Below are 19,920 nucleotides of genomic sequence, written 5' to 3'. Positions count from 1 at the left end.
CCAGCATCCTGTGAGCCAATTGCAAGCCTTACTCCCTCTGTTACTTGAGCCTTGGTATTGTTTTTCATTATGCACATTCCAGCAAAAATTATACATTTGTTTCTTGTGATTTGGTTTCGATCACCCAATTTGCATCTGTTCATTCTGTAAGCGCAAAGAGTGTACTAGCATGTGTTTTCTCCAAGGTTCGAGAACCTTCCAGATAACAGTGTGCCCCAAGTTTCCGCACACAATCTAGCAACACCCATTGATCTTTCGAGAGGGTATATAAACCCCGCCCAAACCTGAATTGTGGCTGTGCCTCACTCCCTGCGGAACAAGCTTTACCCTTCCCACTCACCTGAAGAATCCTGACGCAACTGAGATGCACTCCAGTCTCCTTCAAGTCCATCTCAACCTGTGTGGCGCCAGCTACCTTGACGTCTTCCTCCTCACTCCCTACTGCACAGTTACTCAGGACCCCCTAGCCACTCCCTGAGTCAAAGACTCTAGATCTTCTTCTAACTTCAGTGAAGTGGAAGAGCTAGGTTAAGTACTTGATATCAGGTTAGTGCGCACTAGACCTCCTATAGTAGTAAACAGGACTGAGTAGCCCCGTCTTCAAGGACTAAGGACATTTCCTCCATGTCCTCTTTGTGATTTACTCCAGCGGTTCTTGTTTGTTTATACTTCGCACCCTTCCGACAGCCTTGGTGCTAGAACTATCACTGCACAAGGATTAAAGGCTTTAGCTCTATGTTCCTCTGATGAACAGTAGTGCTAAAGGAAAGCCCTTAAGAGTCTTTGATATATGCACCATCCTTTTACCCCACCCTGTGTTCTGAGTGTATCCTTAGGAGTGCAAGTAAATCCAACCTTTGCTCCAAGTGTATCCTTGGAAGTGCAAGTAACTCCAACCTTTGTTCTGAGTTTATCCCGGGGAGTGCCAATAACGCCAATCTGTATTTCAAGTTTCTCCCTGGGAGTGACACACTCCAATCAGTTATTTTGGTTATTCTGCTCTCATGTCAAGCTGCTGATGAAACCTGTAAGTTTATGTCACTGAAATTAATGCATGTTCATTGTATGTAGAGACCGGTTAGTGTACTGATGGTAACTACCTCCTCTTGTTATTTCCAGGGAATTGTGGAATTGCAAAGCCAGAGGTTCTGCTCCAGTGCAGAACCCCCTCAAGAATGCAAAAGGTCTCAGAAGTGGCATATCCTGTTACGCAGTGCCGCACAGCCACTGAGCAGATCCAGTACCACAAGTCTCTCTTTTCCTATTTTATCCAAACCCCCTTTTCCCCAATGGACAGTGTGGGATCTAAGGTTATGATCCCTTGACCTGCATAGTCTTCGGGAGGGAAAGGAGATCCAGTATCGGCTCCAGATTTATCTCATCGGTTGGGCCAAGGTGAGTGCATGACAGAAGGCCAAGCCTTGCATGTTTCCACCCCCTGGATGACATGGATGACCTGAGAGATGTTCAGGGTCTGGCCCGGGCCCTGCTCGAGGACAGCCAAAGTGTTTTAGACCTAGCAAGGGCTTTAGGGGTTGTATAGCATTAGGTTCAGTTCTTTCAACAGGAAAATAGGTCGCTTAAGGACCAACTGGTCAGGTGTCACCCTCACCATGGCCATTTGAGGTGGGGACTATGGCGGTCCCCAAGAGCACACGTTCCGTTCCACAACCTCCACACTTTAGCGATTTGGGAAATCTAACAAGCACCTCCACTACCAAAAACGCGAATTCTGTTCATGTCACAGTTACCACTCCAGTACCAGCGCCTTTGGCCCTGCTCAAGCGATTTTTGGGGGATAGTCACAATTTTGATGCATTTTGAAATCAGTGCCAGTTGCAGTTTCTTTGTAATCCAGGAACCTTTCCCTCTAATACTGTTAGAATAGCCTTTATCATATCCCATCTCAGGGGGACAGTTGCTGGATGGGCTATTGCACTCATTGAAACTAATGACCTGGTGTAACTGATTTTGAAGGGTTTAGAGAGGTGACAAGTAATCTCTTTGCTCTACACACTTTTGTCTAGGCCAGGAATTATTAGTTGCTGATCCTACATCAGGACAGTAAGGACCTCCTTACCTACATTACTGCTTTTTGAAAGCTAGTTATTGAAACCCAATGGCCTGAAGAAATTAGGACATCCCTCTTTCATAGGGGGTTAAGAGATGACTCAAGGGATTCCCTGACACACATTGTAGAAATACACTCAGATTGTTCAGAGGTCATTAACTTAGTTGTCATGCTTGACTATAGATTAATGGAATGTCCCTGAGGGTAGCCTAGACTGCTAGTTGTGCAATCTGAGCGGAAAGAGTCAGAGTCTAAGAATCAGGGTAACACAGAACCCACGCAGATTGGGGGCTTGCGCGGTCCTTTAACCACGGAGGAAAAAGAACGAAGAAATTAAGCCTGTGATTGTATTGTGGTGAAGCAGGACATTTTGCATGAGAAGGCTACCACCTTGACTTCTGACACGATGCTGAAAAAGTTAGAGTGCCTAGTTGACATAGGTGTCACTCAGTCGGGTGTGGTTCCTGAACTGACTCCCATTTACCTGGCTAATACCGCGCATAAAGTACCACGACATTTAACAATACCCTTGCACTGCACACCAACATAAGCAGGTTTTACCCATGCTTGTAAATAGTAAATAGTAGGAAATTTCTTACATCTAGCCTTGGTCACTTTTTTACATATTCCATGGTTTAGAAAAAGTGAAGCAAAGCCTGTTAGAGCTGTAGATGTCTCAGAGCACTCTTCTGGGTTGACTGTATACCAAACTACTCCGCTATCCTTAATATGTCAGAAAAGGCACAATGAGACTTTGACCTTGGACCTCACTGACACACCTACCTTCGGCGCTATTTTAAGAATTCCTTGGCTTCAGTTGCACAATTGTGCTATTGACTGCTGCCTTCATCCAGTCACCAAGGGATCCCATTACTGTCAGACTCATTGCTGTAATAACACTCCCTCAGAGCCTGAGACAGAACATTCTCTTTTTGCCAAATTGGATAGAAACAAGGTACCTTTTGAATGGTCCCAGGAGACCACTGATATCTTTCACTTAGTTGAGGAGAGATGCACCACGGCCCCAGCATTTAGACATCCAGACCCCACGCAGCCTTCTCTCGTGGAGGCAAATGCCTCTCAGGTAGACATGGATGGTATATTTTTGCAACTTGATAGTACAACAGAACACATTCACCCATTAGACCTTTTTTTTATCAAAAGATTATTCCCAACAGAGCAATGTTACTCAGCTGCGGAGCTAGAGTTATTGGCCAATAAATTATGCTTTCAAGAATGGCAACCCTTACCTTTGGCCATGCACACAACAGATCAGTGATTTTAGTTATTCTGCTCTCATGCTGAACTGGTAATGAAAGAATCAATCAATCAATCAATCAGGGGTTTATAAAGCGCGCTACTCACCCGTGAGGGTCTCAAGGCGCTGGGGGGCGGGGCGGGCGGCGGCTCCGGGTCAGTCGAAGAGCCAGGTCTTGAGGTCATTCCTGAACGTGTGCAGGGTGGGGGAGCATCTGATGTTCACAGGGAACTCGTTCCAGGCTTTTGCTGCGATGTAGGAAAAAGCTCTCCTGCCGGTTCTCTTTCTGTGGATGTGGGGAACCTCTGCCAGGGCGAGGTCGGCAGAGTGGAGGTTCCTCTTGGGTATGTGGAAGGATAGTGTCTCATTGAGGTAATCGGGTCCGATCATGTTGAGGAATTTGTAGGTGTGGGTGAGGAGTTTGAAGGTGACCCTCTTTTTAACGGGGAGCCAGTGGAGGCCTCGTAGGTGTTGGGTCAAGTGCTTTTGGCGCGGTGTCCCGAGGACGAGTCTGGCTGCGGCGTTCTGGATGGTTTGTAGTTTATGTGGAAGAGTTTTGTTGATTCCAGTGTAGAGGGCGTTGCCGTAGTCCACTCTGCTGGTTATGAGTGCATGGGTGACGGTCCTTCTGCAGTCTGGGGGGATCCAGTTGAAGGTCTTACGGAGGATGCGAAGGCAGTTGAAGCTGGTGGAGGCGATGGCGTTGATCTGGCGGTTCATGGAGAGGGAGGAGTCGAGGATGAGGCTGAGGTTTTCTGAACGTGGTCTGTAGGGGTGGGTGGGCTCCCGAGGGCGGGGAGCCACCAGGTGTTGTCCCAGGCAGTGGTGCAGGGTCTGAGGATGAGGATCTTGGTTTTCCCTGAGTTTAGCTTCAGGCAGCTGTCCTTCATCCAGGCGGCCACGTTCTTCATTCCTTCCTGGAAGAATCTGGTGTCTTCGGGATTCTTTGTGAGCGAGAGGATGAGCTGGGTGTCGTCGGCGTAAGTTTATAGCACTGAAATTAATGCATGCTCGTTGTATCTAGAGACCTGTTAGTGTACTGATGGTAACTGCCTCCTTGTGTTATTTCCAGTGCATTGCATCATCACAAGGCCAGAGGTTCTGATCCGGTGCACATCTACCTCATGTAGGAAGCTGTCTCTGTATATACTATACCAAATTGTGGTATAGGGTGCACAGAGTCCAGTGGAACCCTAAAGGTAGGCAGAGGCACCTCACTCTCTATTTGTGGTAGTGTGGTCGAGCAGTAGGGCAGTATCAGAGGACCGTGTTAAGCATTTGTTGTACACACTCAGTCAGCAAATGAATTCTCACACTCAAAGACTGTACTTCAGACCAGTGGTTTTTGCATAAAAATATTCTATTAGTTATTTTATTTTCTAGAACCAAGCAAGCCTGGCACAGGTAAGCAATAAATACTTTACAGTAGTAATGCAGTTTGTAAACAGTTTGAATGATAATTGTATATGCACTTTGGTTTGATTTACAGAATGGATGCAGAGAAATGCAATACTAAGTAAATGCAGTACATAGACTTGAATAGGCCTTTTAGTAAAATAGCAGGTAAGTAACTTATGAGATTACTAGGCTTTACAGAGTAGTATGCCTAGATACTACTCTGGGACATTTCCTGAAAACAGGTAAGTAAAATCGTTTTGGTTAGATTATGCAATTTTAAAGAATTTCTTTAGTTTCTCAAACTCCACACTGTTGTAAATTGGTTCTCCTCATTCCTTCAAAATAGAGCACAAAGATTCAAGAATAATCAATTCTTGTCCAATCTCGTCACAGTCACTTTAGGAGTCCCGCAAGGATCTTCCCTCTCTCCTACACTCTTCAACCTATTCATGGAACCGCTCGCCAAAATCCTCAGCTCCTCCAATGTCCAATATCTCAGCCTCATGCATCAAGCCAAAATCCAGTCGGTAAAATACCGATTCGCTAATAGCTCCCGGTATTGAGTTAAAAATACCCAATCCCAATGCATCAACCCAAAAGCAAAAATCGCTATTTAAGGAATCCTTAAATAGCGATTCCTTAAATAGCGATAGCATTTAAGGAATCCCAAATTGAGATTCCTTAATTTAAGGAATCTCAATTTGGGATTCCTTAAATGCAATGCATGAAAGTTAAAAAATTAGCGAATTCGCTAATAGGGGGAGCAAATTACCATGAAGATGAACTGCATGGTAATTTGCTAAAAGTTTGAAAAATGCACTTTTGTGCATTTTTCAAAGTTTCATGTTGCGCACACACATGCCCTTAGAGCATGTGTGTGTGCAACATATGTGCACATATCAATTTCAGGGGTGCAATGGGGTGTCATTTTGACACCCTTGCACCCTTGAAATTGCATGAGCAATTTGCGAGAACCTACTGGTACTCGCTATTTGCTCATGCAATCTCCAATTCATTCCTATGGGCCTGGAGGCCCATAGGAATGATTGGGATGGCATTCCTTAATTGCTACTCGCAATTTGCTAGTAGCAATTAAGGAAAGTTAAGGAATCGCTATTTGAATAGCGATTCCTACATGCATAGCCTTTTGCTATTCCTTATTAGCGAATCCTTATTTTTCGCTAATAAGGAATCGCAAATGCCAATGTTGATGCATATGCCCCTAAACTTAAAAATCCATTCACTAGAGGACATCAAATCTCTCAATGAAACGCTACATAAAACTCAGACCTGGCTGGCTGAAAACCATCTGAAACTAAACACCCTCAAAACTGAATTCCTCCTCATTGCTCCCCCCAACCAATCGACCATCATCCATGATTGGCTGAAACACCTAACAGCACTCAACTGCCAACCTCTTATTATCGACTCAGCGAAATCACTGGGAGTAACTCTCGATAAAAATCTGAATATGCAGAAACTCGTTAGAACTGCAAGAAAAGGAGCACATTTTCAGATGAACACCCTGAGAAGACTAAAACCCTTCCTCCCTGCAAATAACTTCAAACTGGCAGTTCAAGCTCTAGTAATCCCAAGACTTGAATATGGGAGTGCCTCTTTTTGCGGGCTCCCCAGATCGACGACGGACCCCCTAAGAGCTTCAATCATCTCAGCTGCTAGACTCATCACAGTCTCCAAAAGAAACTGTCACAGCTCCCCTGACCTTAGAGCCCTCAACTGGCTTCCTTTTGAAGCCACAGTTCAACTAAAAATCGCATGTATGATGCACAACGCCATACATCACAATACTCCCAGTCATCTGGCACAGAAATTGGTTCTTTCTTGTGGCAACAGATCCTCCAGGAGTGCCAGTAACCATCTACTGAAACCACAACGATTTTCCAAGAAAAAACATGCAACCAGCGCCTTCTCGGGGATTGCTCCCAGGATTTGGAATGCACTGCCCCCAGAAACCAGACTGAATCCCTCTATTGCATCATTCAAAAAAGAAGTGAAATCTATTCTCCTATCTAAAGTCACATGAACTATGTGTACAACTTGTAATACTATTGTTTGGTATGCACGTGACATAATTATATCTCGTAATACCTGTTTTGTTTCCTATATCTGCTTGTAAAGCGCTCTGATACCCGCAAGGGTCTTGTCCGCACTATATAAAACCTTCAAACTAAATAAATAAATAAATGAACACTTAGAAACTTTTCACAGAAAACCAGTCAATGTTTTCCTATAGAGAAAAATAGTGTTATCGGTTTTGAGGTAAGTATTTGGTAGTGGGAGTTGAGGTTCTGGGGGCAGACTCAAGGGTCCCCCAGGGTCAAGAATGCAGTCTAGATACACCCTCAGCAGCACTAGGGCGACCGGGTGCAGAGTGCTGAGGCCCAATGTTATCCAATGGGGGATAGGGGACCTCCGGGTGGTAGCTGCTAACTAGCAGGCCTCTTGGCTGTGGGAGCAAAGCTCCTGGACTTTAGCTCAAGGCAAATGGAGATACAAGGTAGCACCAAAGGTGCACCCTCAGCGGCACTGGGGCAGCCTGGTGCAGGGTGCTGTTTCAACGTCGGGCGCCCTGTTGTTTTCAATGGGGAACCTCCAGTTTGCAAAGGAACTGCAGGCTTGGGGATGAAGGTCTCCTGGGTGCGACCACCACTTCAAGAGGTAAGTTGTGAAGTTGGGGGTTGGTTGGGCACCGTTGGTTTGGGCACACAAGGCCGTGGGGCGTCGGGTGCAGGGTTGCCTTTTGGGGTCAGGTCTTCTTACCAGCTCCTGGTCGCGGTTGGGGGAACCTTCTGGATTTAGGCTGCAGGCATCAGCTGAAGGCTTGAGACAGGTCAGGGGTCACCGGATCTCGGTTCAGGATCGCCAGGGGGACCTTCTCGTGGTGTTTGCCCACTCGAGCTCAGGCCGTGAATGGCGGGTGCAGAGTGGTGCGGATTCGCGGTTTACGGCCGGGGCCAGAGGTTGCAGGTGAACAAATCCTGTGTTCACCGGAGACAAAGTCTTTGGGGTTGAAGGCAGGCAGGTGCTCTAGGGTTTTTGAGGTTGCTGGCTGCAGGACACACCGAGATTTTGCAGGAGCAGTTTCGAGGGGGAGACAGGCCGGTAGGGCTGGGGCCAAGTCAGTGGGTGTCTTCCTCTTGTTAGCTGCTGCATGGCTGTTCGGTCTTTCTTCTTTTTCTTCTTGTAGTTTCTTCTTGTCTCAGGAAGCAAGGTTCAGGGGTGTGCCTGAATACTAGATTTAGGGGTGTTACAGGTAGGTAAAAGGCAGGGACTAATGGGTCCCTTCCCTGGGGTGGGTACACCCCCTGTTATGCCATCCTCCAGTGGGAGGGGGCCATGATCCTATCCCTGGTCGGCTGAGTCCCCTCATCTTCAAGATGGTGTGGACTGAAAGTTGTGCTTCACCTCGCCTCCCCCACCTGAGGGGTGGAGTTGGCAGAGGTGGGCACACCTCTCTTCCTCACTTGTTTTTCCCCCGTTCTCCTGCCCAAAAGGAGTGGTTGAGAACCATTGGGGACCAGTTGCTGAGAGCGGCAAGTGGCCGGGGGAATCTCACAAAGGCGGCAAGCCTTTGAAGCTTCCCCTTCGTGAACTCTGCCCATCCTGGGGAGGAGGACTGGCAGCTCATCCCAGGATGTGCATTGTTTCAGGCCCAACAGAGCAGCAGGCTCTCTACCCAAGGGTCAGAAACATGTCTGGTGGTGGCAGATGAAAGCAGCTACTCAGCCTGGACACTAGTGGTAGGTTAGGTTTCAGGGTGCATCTCTGCGATGCCCTCTGTGTGCATTTTTTGTTAAATCTCACACTGGCATCAGTGTGGGTTTTAATGTGCTGAGAAGTTTGATACCAAACTTCCTAGTTTTCAGTGTAGCCATTATGGTGCTGTGGAGTTTGTAATGACAAACTCCCAGCACCATATACTCTTAATGGCAGCACTGCACTTACAATGTCTAAGAATGGACTTAGACACTGTAGGAGTACAGGGCTCATGTACATGTACCCTCACCACTGGTATAGTGCACCCAGCTAGAGGGGTGACTGACCTATGCCAGGGCAAGGGTTTGTAGGCATGGCACACAGAGATGTGTGCCATGTCGACTCTTTACTTTGTTCTGCACCAAAACACGCAGCCTGCAAAGGCAGTGTGTGAGTGTAATGGTACAGGACCTCTAAGGGTGGCACAATAAGTGCGGCAGCCCTTCTTGGCCATCTCTGGTCACAGTGCCCTGGGTACCTGTAGTACCATTTGCCAGGGGCTGACCTGTGACCAGAGATGCCAATTGGGTTTAGGCTTCACTGCAGTTTTAGGGAAAGAACATAGGCCCTGGGTGCCTGATTAGCAGGAGTTCAGGGCACACTCAGTCAAAGCACAACAGCAATTCAGCAAACAGTGGAGGCAACCATTCAGAAAGAGAACACTTTCTCAAACCTCGCAAATGTAGAAGGTCTCAGAAGAGACAAATCCTGTTATGCAGTGTCGCACAGCCACTGAGCAGATCCAGTACTGCAAGTCGCTCTTTTCCTTTTTTATCATAACTCCATTCCCCCACACGGGACAGTGTGAGATCTAAGGTTTCGGTTCCCTGACCTGCATCGTCCTTGGGACAGATAGGAGGTCCAGCATCGGCTCCAGTGTTATCTCCATGGTTGGGATCAGGTGAGTGCATGACAGCTTCTTCTTTTAAAGACGGTCTTGGTGAGAAACCAATGATGTAATTTCCTGTGCAGATGGGTGATGGGCAATCCAGTGATGCAACTTCCTGTGCAGGAGGATGATGGTAAATGCAATAGTTTCTCTTGCTGTACAGATGGATGATATAAAATGAAGTCCTCTTGCTTGGCTTCTTCTTTTAAATTCGGTTTTAGTGGTTTACCAGTAATGTCACTTCCTGTGCAGATGGATAATGGGAAATCCAGTGATGTCACATTTTGGCGGGAAACCACTGTTGTCACTTCCTTTGTAGATGGACGATGAACAATCTAGTTATGTCATTTCCTTTGGAATGGATGATGAGAAATTAAGTCCTCTTCTTTGGTGTCTTCTTTTAACAACTTTTTTGATGAGAACCCAGCGATGCTACTTCCTGTGCAGATGGATGAAGGGTAATTCAGTGATATCCCTTCCTGTGCAGACAGATAAGGAAAAACAAAGTCCTTTTTATTGGTTCTTTTTTTAAGAATGTTTTTTGAGCAACCAGGGATGCCATGTTCTGTGCAGGTGAATGATGGGAAATATAGTGGTGTCACTTCCTGAATAGATGAATGATGCTTAACCTGACTCCTCCGCTCCATCATGCCCTCATCGGTCAGTGTCCCAGGTTCTGAAGCTTGGGTTACTCGTTCCCATTTATGCATGCACATAATTTTCTCTTTGTGTAACCTAGTTAATTTACTTTTAGCGCACAAGTTGTTATACAAAGGGTTACATGAGGGCTCATTTGACCTGCTTTTTAAAATATTTACATGCACCCATTGGGATAGCTCCTAGAGCAACATAATGTGGACATTCAAGTATGCACTCCAATCAAACCCACTTCCAATTTAATTTTAAATCAATACCACCACATCCTAGAATACATATTGGATAAAAGACAACTCTGCATGAATGGAGCAACAAGGCTGATATCCTATTTCTGGAAGCATACATTTCAATTTACTATACTTCAATTGCCATCACACCCTAAAAGACAACCATCCAGTTGTTCTGAATACAAGGATGTTTGTTGCTATATTCTACTCTAATCTCCCCTTAACTGCCCAAACAACACTGTGGTCCTGGGAATCTTGTAATGGCCTTTCTCCAGTGAAGCCTCACCAGCTGAAATGGCCCATAAGTAGAGCGGAAAAGAGCTGCATTGATGTCTCATGTAGTCTACTGCATCATATTTCACATCGAGCTCTTAATAAAACTGCTCAACCATCTGCCCAAAACAAATCTGTGCTCATCAATGCCACAATTTGACACCAGACATAGGGGTCCATTAGTATGTTGGGCAGATCGCCACTGTCCGTTTGGCGGTGGTGATCCTCCTGACATAATCCCCCACCCGCCTCCTATTCCCCCTGCCATATCAGCATGGCGGGGGGGAACTCCGGCGGACGAGAAGACCGTCCGCCGCTTTTCCGGCGTTGCCGCCATGGAAAGGCATGCGGGAATCACATTTGGGGGCCGTTGCGGCCCCCATGAAGTTGGGGGGTGGTGGGCGGTGCACATGGGGGGTACCTATGGTACCCCCATGCATTTATATGCACAATGCGTCAGGCACCACGCGGTGCCTGCCACGTTGTGCATGCAAATGCACAACATGCATTTTTGGCATTGCAGCGGATGATGCTGAAAGCAGCGCCCACCGCAATGTTAAAAATGCAGGATGCGCCCGCCAGTGTGGCGGGCGCATCCTAATCACCCCCACGGGACAGCCGCACTTAAGACGGGCGGTCCCTTTTTACGCCAGGATGGCGGGCGGACAAAGTCCACCCGCCATCCTAATGATGCCCTCAATATTAAACAATGCAAGCAAGAGGGCTACAGGTGGTGGAATACAATGAGCGATTTACTAGAAATGTGCATTGGGTTTGCATCACAAAAGGGACCCAAACAGCTTCAAACTGTTGATTTGGAATTTATTTTCAAGCACTAAACAGTATTTGCACTGGAAAGTAGCCCCAAAGTAATACAAAGTAGTGCTTTCAATCAATGTGGCATTCCATGGGTGGTGCATAAGCATTCCCAAGTAACCTCGCATAGGTTTGAACACAAAGAAGCCCTGTCAAAAACCGATAGGTAGAGCTTTGCACTAAAAAATAACAACATCCATAGTGATCTGACCACTTCAGAGATGTGCACAGCTCTTTAAACCTGTTCTAAATACTTTCAAAGCATGTCTCTTGTCCTAGCAAATGCTGAAACGGTCAGTTCTTGCTACATGCTCAATCTATCCCTTCTGATGATTTTTAGGGAGTATGCAGCTCTTCTTTCTTGGTTGAACAATTGACTATTGAGCATACTATAGTTCTATTTCAGGCCTTTTGGAATCTTAAAGATTTTTTTAAAGTTGGCTTTAGATGTGCATAATCAGAACTTCATTTGAAATTGGTTCGGGAATTCCTCTGAATCTAATACAGCTTTAAAGTGATCACTTTTCATCATGTTCCTATTTCGCTGGTAGTACAGGTTGTACTGTATTTAAAGTCTGGACATTAAATCCTAGATTAGCTTTCTCATGTGCATTGTCTGCCTCTGTGGTTTGTAGGTCATCAATTCTGTTGTTAGCTGCCAGAAAATGTTTGGCTGTTTTCTTGGTAACCTCTGTTTTTGTATCCCCTCTGGCTTACACTTTGTCCTCTGAAAGGGACAATTGTTTTCCTTTCCTACTTCTTCCCTTTTTGAATCAGGTAACCTTAGTTGATATTTTATGTTAGAGGTGTGCTTCTGTACAACAGTTATCAATGTCGTGCCACCTATTGAGAAAGACTATATAGATTCCCAGCCCAAGTCCCACCCAATGGCTGTCAGTCTTCAGATGAACTGTAGATGGAGTGTAGTCTCCTCTAGTGCTGTTCATGTTGTTTTTGGGTGATCATAAGCCATGCTGATTCAGCAAAGAAAAATGAGGACCTCAAGGCTTGTACGACAGGTATCATGAACAGATCAGTTGTAAACACTATTTCCTTTCTAATGAAAGGCAGAGGGAATTAGTATTTGTTTCAGACACTTACACACAAGTCATTGAGGATCACTCTCAATGACCTGTAACTATGTCTTTCATATAGTAGGCTTTGCAACCATTGTTAGGTGCCAGACGCCACAGACTTGGCGCCATCTGTGACTCCACAGGAAGTAGAGTTGGTGCCACTCTGAAGGTAGCAGTCATAAAAGCTTGTCTGTTCTACCTTATTTTTTGTTCCTGCCTGAGCTTACTTCCAGCTCATCTCCTTGTGCTGAGATTGTCATCGATGTGCTTCTCTTAAAGTGTCACAGTTATCCCACTTCACTACCTGTTTGGGGTCCGTGATGGAGCTCAGGTTATTTCACAAAGTAGCATTATTGGCCATTCAAGCCCACCATCTTGCGTGACTATCAGAAGTGAGACAATAAGTCATGAATCGGACCCTGCATGTCATTAGGATGTTATTCTGTCATCATCGTCACATCATCATTTTGGCATGCAAACAGTGTGCACAGATTTAAGAAACAGTAGGAGTGCAACCAGGGAACTGGATTCCCTAGGTCCTGAAGAAAAGCCTAATTAGGGTACGGCTTGAAACATGTTACTTTTTTTTCTAAATCTCCCCCTATCCTTTTAACTATACCGACTATGGGTATGAATAAAATGTGGTATACCTACCAGCCAGGTATCTTTAGACCATAACACCACCCCCACTGCCCTCTCATTAAACACCATCCTTTATTATTGAAAAAAAAATAGCGATCCCACGCAACCCGTAGGTCGCAGCACGCCCCGATCAGTAGGGGATCTGGATGGAACCTATGAGGAAACATGCCACCAATGGGTAACCCTGGTGGGTGAGGGTTTACAAGAAAAACTCATTTTTTTCTCTTATAGTGGAGAGTTACTGTCTATGGTCTTGATAGAACTGGGTTTCTCTGTTTTTGGATAAAGTTACTTGTAGAGGAGGTCGAACCCAGTTTAACCTCTTCCTCCCCCTTTTTTCTAATAGTACTTTTGTTCTAGTCAGTCCTCTGCCTGGAGTAGATTAGGCGAGGCCATTTAATTAATGCAACCTAGTCTGTGGTTGGCAAAGACCCCCAAAGATAATCAAATTAAATTCTGAACCTTTCTCCTCCAAACCATTTTTGGAACAAGACTCGTTTTCTGTTGCAGTGATAAAAAGTATCCCAAATTCCTATTCAGCACATACATTTTAAATAGTATTTTTCTTTTTTCATGTTCCAGTTCTAAGCATCTCCCAAAGATGACCCTCTTATCTCCTCCAGGGATCAAATAAAAGCTGTACTCAAAAGACCTAGGGGCAGATTTATGTTTCCTGGCGCATCCCTGCAAATCAGCAAGGATGCGCCAGGAAAGATGCGTCACGCAAGTTTACCCTTGCGCCACACATGATGCGCCGCATTTACAATGCGGTGCGTCATGGCGCAGGAATAAACAGATGCATGACGCATCCGATGGCGTAAGGTTGGCACAGTGCTTCAGTTGCGTCGCAAGCGCGACGCAACTCCAGCACTGTTCCAACCTACCCTATCCCTAACATGGTGCGTCAAGCCTTACGCCTGCTTCAAGCAGGCGCAGGGTTTTGGCGCATCAGCGTTGGGAAAGTGACTCAGTCAAATCTTATAGATTTGACTGAGTCACTTTTAGGGGCGTTCCTGCGACGGAACGCCCCCCCCCTCTGTCGACACGCCCACGTGAAACCTGACGCTGGTTTTACGTGGCGCAGGGCTTTACATCGTGACGCATCTCCATAGATGCGTCCCGATGTAAATATGGCGCGACGTGGCGCAGGGTTTACACCGCCGCTGCGTCACAAAAGTGACGCAACGGCGGCGTAAAAGTGGCGCATCTCCAATATAGATCTGCCCCCTAATGTGCTATACAGTCTGATGCTTTTTGGCTCACGAAGTCATGAAGTCAGAGGCAGGACCCCAGCTCAAAGGAAACAACATCCTAGTGGGGCTATTCACAAAGGGATATGGCCTTGAAGCATATTTCCCTCCTTTAGGGGGGCTATATTTAATAATTCAACGTGAAAAAAACTGTTACAATTTATCACAATCCATACATCGATTGCTTTCCTGATAATAGAGTAGCAATATGCTGCAAACTTTTGTATAACGTGTTTTCATAATAGAAGTTACTGAAATAAAAATGTAATCTAAATATTAAATTCAAAGCATGATTAGACCCTACTGAAGGAAATATATGCATGCTAGGGCAAATGATACCTTTAAAATTACAAGGTGGGAAAAAAACATTTCCGTCACCTTATCACCTCTATAATTCAATTGTGTGCAACGCTTTTTTACAAAATTATAAGTGACTTCCCAAATTGACAGGGATGCAAACTGTTGTCTAAAACTGTTTTCTTTTAAATGAATAACACCTATAACTGATGCCATGTCACCAGGCTTAAGTTTCTGCAGAGATCAAAACAGCAGTTATTCAAATGACAAAAATGTATGGAATATGGCATACAAAAGCAATATTTTTCAATTCCCTGTCTGAAATAATTACATTATTATCTATTTATTTTATGTTGTAGAGACAAAATCTGATATTACTTTTAACGGGGGTATTTAATTTAAAGAAGAAACTGCACATGTAATCAAGCACCTATCCTTTGTATTTAGTTACACTTTATAAGAAATAAAAGCACAAAGTGTGCAAAGTAATCCACACACTGACTCACTCAAATACACCAACAGATTCAGTTGCATGTACTCACTCACCCACCGGCACATAGATGGTGACAGTCAGTTATATTCTCTCAAACAATCCCAACTCATAAAGGTAAAACTGCTCTTTCTGTAGCGCCACTGGGCATCAGCAGAGCTGCCCTGAATCAAGGAAAGGCCTTCACTGAACAACAGCCCCTTCTTTATCCACCCCAGGGCCTAGCAGAATGAAGGTTGAAGACTCACCTGCCACGAGGCTTAAGGCTGCTGAGACCCAGCCTAATGCAAAGGACCATGAGTAGTAATCTGTTCGAGGGTCGATGCCAGACGTCGCGGTGAACACAGACATGCCAATCACAGTAAACACACCTGGGGAAGAAAAGGGATCTGATCAAAAGTCAATCTTTTCTGCCCATGTGGGTGGTATCAGAAGAGCCCGCGAGCACATTATACTCCTACCTCTTCGACTGACCCACAGCGCCTCTGGCGGACAAGCTTTCCCCTCCATACCCAGCGCCTTGAGACCCTTACGGGTGAGTAGTCGTGCTGTACAAGTAACCCGACTGATTGACCGATTGGTGAATGCTAATGACTTTACAGAGGTCCTGCTTGTCTAGGACACTGTTCATGCAACGAAGAACAGTCTGCTAACCTGCACAGGTTCTTGAATCCACAGCAAATACAGATCTAAAAAAAACAGCCAGGTTAAAATCTATTCTGCCACCCAAGGGAAAGAGGTTTCCATTTGAACCAATAGAAGTAGAGAATTCCACCAGTTCTGGGCTCTCCTATAATACAATGCTTTTTTACAGCACTATGATAGGTTTAATCCTGTTGAACATAAACATAGATTTACACATAGAGCCTTGAAGATGAGCATAGAAGCCACAAGATGGCCACCATGTTTTTCTCCACATTGTGACATGGTTTGGCTATGTTCCTCATCCATGCAACTGAGGAGTCAGAGCATTGTGGCTTCTCTCTGTAACTGATGTGCTTCTTGAAGACACTTCCAGGTATGCCTCCGCAGGATATTTAACGGGAAGAAGTCTGTGGAAGCAACTGAAACAGGTAACTCTATCTAAGGCGACTTTTGCACTTGTAGATGTATGCACATACCAATGTTTGAATCTCTGCCTAGACTGAATTCAAAGATAAGGGGAGATGAATGCATATCAGTAGACCCACATGCCCGACTCTCGTATATGACATGGTTAGAATAAGTATGACTGTGGAGTTACGGCTAGTAGGACTACTGGCATTTCTAGGTGTAAATTGGCCAAATATAGTTCCAAATCGCATGGACAGAGATCTCTGCCCATTAAATCTGAGGAAATTAACACACACCTGACAATCACCATAAATCAACACACAAAAGTATAGCTCACACCCTGGGCTTGGTTGGCCCACTTCTGCTTTTGCTGTGAGATGTCATGGAGTCAGGTATCAGGTACAGTTGTGTTGTGTGTTATTGTGACTCAGAGTGTTTGTGTCTGCTTGGGACATTCAATGTATTATGATGTCTCTGGGTGTTTAGGCAGCAGTATTTTTTTCTTTCTTTTTTTTATCTTGCGTGTGCTGTTGAGTTTGTGAGTTTTGTACTTTGATTGCGTAAGTGGGTGAATGCAAGAATAAGTATGTGGGAGGATGAGTAGTGACACACCGTTGTAAGGATGAATGACAGAATGCGTGTTTGAGGACTTACTGCTTGAGTAAACCCACCGATGACTGAAAAGCTTATATTTATAAGCAAGACATGTTATGTTATGTTATTTTATTTTATGTCACGCACAGATACTCCGAGGAGTGTCCTGGCATGAGCCATGAGAGGTACGGGAGCTTGAACTAAAAAAAGAGGAACGTCTTTTCTTAAATTCAAAGGGGTATTGAGAGCTGCGTAGCGCAAATGGCAGTGTATTCCAGGCGAGGGCAGCTTTCAGGGCAAGAGAGCTGCCCCCCAGCCTTTGTCGTTTGAAGCGGGGACCTGGGCTAGGAGTTGGGACATGGAGCGTGGTTGTCTTGTAGGAACAATAAAAGGAAAACCTCTTTTGTAAGTAAGTGGGCCCTAAACCATGAAGGGCACAGTGAGCAATAACTAGGGACTTGAGTTTTACCCGGCCAGCTACAGGAAGCCAGTGTGGAGAGTGCAGATGTTGTCTCAAGCTACATCTGGTGGGGATATTAAGAAGTAGCCTGGCTGCAGCATTCTGGGCCACCTGTAGCTTGTTAAGCAGATGGCCAGGGATGCCAATGTACAGAGCGTTAGCATAGTCCAGCCGGGATAGAATAAGGGTACGGTTACCGTTTATTTGGCAGCCCTCGGTAGCAGAGGAAGAAATTTCCTTAGGGTTTTGAGCAGCCCAAAGCAGTTGCCGGCAAGCTTCTTGACCTGAGTTGTAAATGAAAGGTTGTCCTCAAACCAGACCCCTAGATTCTCGGTGGGTTTCCCTATTGAGGATGGCATGGCAAATTCGGATGGCCAAAGTGTTTCTCTGAAATGGGGGGGGAATTCTCCATAGAGGAGTATTTCCGACTTCTCCTCGTTACATTTAAGTTGGGCAGCTGCTAGCCAGTTAAATACACCGGTCAAACAATTTCTTGCAGCGGAGATAGAGTCCTCATTTTTGCCCCATGTGAATAGGAGCTGAGTATCAGCTGTGTAAGCAATGATTTTAGCCCCCAAAACCTCAGCTAAGTGAACTAATGGGGTAACGTAGTGGTTAAATAGAAGGGGGCTAAGAGAAGAGCCCTGAGAGACACCTGTGGCCACTGTCTGAGGGGAAGAAGAGAACGGCGGGAGCCAGACCATGTGCATCCGCCCCTCCAGAAAGGACTTAAGCCAGCCCCAGGCAGTTCCCTAAACTCCAACCTTGTAGAGTCAGGTAAGCAGCAGTGCATGAGGGACCGTGTCGAACGCCGCCGAAAGGTCAAGCAGGATCAGTGCTGCCTTTCCACCAGAGTCCAGACACTCTCGGATAGCTTCCGAAATTTCCACCAAGGCTGACTCAGTACTGTAAGAGGCCCTAAACCCTGACTGGGCTGGGTGCAGGAGGCCTGAGCTTTCAGTGAACTTAGTGAGTTGTTTGGTCACCACCTTTTCACACACCTTAACTAAACTTCACAGAAGAGAGATGGGATGGTAATTCCCTGGGCTAAGGGGATCAAGAGCAGGCTTTTTCTGTAAAGGGAGAATCTTGGCCTGTTTCCAGGCATCTGGGACACGACCCTCAAGGAGGGACACATCAATAATAATGTTGATTTCTGAATTAATAGTCTCTCCGACAGCTGCCAGCAATCTGGCTGCGCAAGGGTCCAATGGAGAGCCTGATTTCAGGCTTTAAAGAATCTTAAGTGAACTGGCCAGATCAATGGGGGTGATGGCAGTCACAGGAGAGGTCAGCAGAGGCAGGGACTCGTCAAAAGCCCTTCTGCAAGAAGAGAAGGATGCCTGTATGATGTGAATTTTGTCCATGAAAAAACTAGAAAGACTGTCGCACCAGGCGTTTTAGGAATAGAGAGTGCTTGATTGAGCTGTGGGAGTCAGGTAACTCTGGACGATAGAAAACATTTCTGTAGTATGTCAGGTAGGACATTTAGCTAATAATCCGAAGTGTCCAGCTCTTGGTTCATTGTGTCCCAAGTGTAAAAAGAAAGGTCACTTTGCTCATATGTGTAATAGTAAAAATGTTGCAAAAGTAAAAGAAGTTCAAGTTGATGAGGACAGTGATGATGCGATAAACTCGGATGATTATGAATGTGGTCAAATTGTTGTGCAGGTTGTGACTGGGGAGAGAAAAAGAAATTCTCCGTTAGATGAGATTTTAGTTGAAGGAGCTAAAACCAGAGTTCTATTTGATTCTGGGGCTAAAATCACAATTATCTCAAGTGAATTCTACATGTCTAATTTAAAAAGCAAAGTTCAACTTTTAAAACCAGACATAAAGCCTTTGGCATATGGTGGGGAGCCAATCAAATTACATGGGTTCTTCACTGGAATAATTGAGTATAAAGGGAGATTAATCTCAGGGAAAATATATGTTTCAAGAAAGGGGGATAGCATCATCAGTTGGATTCATCAAGGAGAACTTGGTGTATTTCTTGATCCTAATGCTGACCCCCCTATTCAATTGAGAAGCGTGGTGAACTCCGTTGAGAAGGCTGATGATGTGAATCTAATTAATGGTCTCAAAAGAGATTATCCAAATGTTTTCAGGAAGGAGCTAGGTTGTCTCAAAGGTTACAAGCATAAAATATTACTTAAGAAAGGTTCTACTCCAGTATGTTGCAAGGTGAGAAATGTTCCAATTTCTGTGAGGGATGACATGCAGAGAGAAATTGAGAAGTTAAAGAAAGGGGGCATCATAGAAGAAGTTGAAGGAACTGAGTGGTTGGCACCAGTCGTAGCTGCACGCAAACCTAATGGGGACATGAGACTCTGCATTGACTTGAGACAGTTGAACAAGTGCGTTGTGATTGACAAATACCCCCTGCCTAACATAAACGAATTGCTATCTCTGTTGGGTGGAGCTAAAGTCTTTAGTACTATTGATTTAACTTCGGCGTACCACCAAATAGAGTTAGAGGAGTCGTGTAGAGACTACACTTCTTTTATAACACCATTCGGTACTTTTAGGTTCATACGCATGCCTTTTGGGCTAGTGTCGGCCTCTTCAGTCTTTCAAAGGGTTATGGAGAACATGCTTCAGGGTTTACCAGGCACCTATGTTTACCAAGATGATATTTTAATTTTTGGGCAGAATGCTAAGCAGCATGACATTCGTTTGAGGTCAGCCTTGG

General features: G+C 45.3%; 1 protein-coding gene across 1 annotated transcript in view; it reads right to left on the bottom strand.

Moving 5' to 3' along the window:
* LOC146809027 (epithelial membrane protein 1-like) overlaps positions 1-19,920 on the bottom strand; it is a 124,618-nt gene that overhangs the window by 7,164 nt on the left and 97,534 nt on the right. Inside the window, exon 4 of the mRNA XM_085615832.1 lies at positions 15,370-15,492. Within this exon, the coding sequence (XP_085471958.1) occupies positions 15,370-15,492 (123 nt within the window). The remainder of the gene's footprint in view (positions 1-15,369; positions 15,493-19,920) is intronic.

Source organism: Triturus cristatus, chromosome 7, assembly GCF_964204655.1.
Source record: "Triturus cristatus chromosome 7, aTriCri1.1, whole genome shotgun sequence".
NCBI classification, from domain to species: domain Eukaryota; kingdom Metazoa; phylum Chordata; class Amphibia; order Caudata; family Salamandridae; genus Triturus; species Triturus cristatus.
This window is presented reverse-complemented; position numbering and strand designations above follow the sequence as displayed.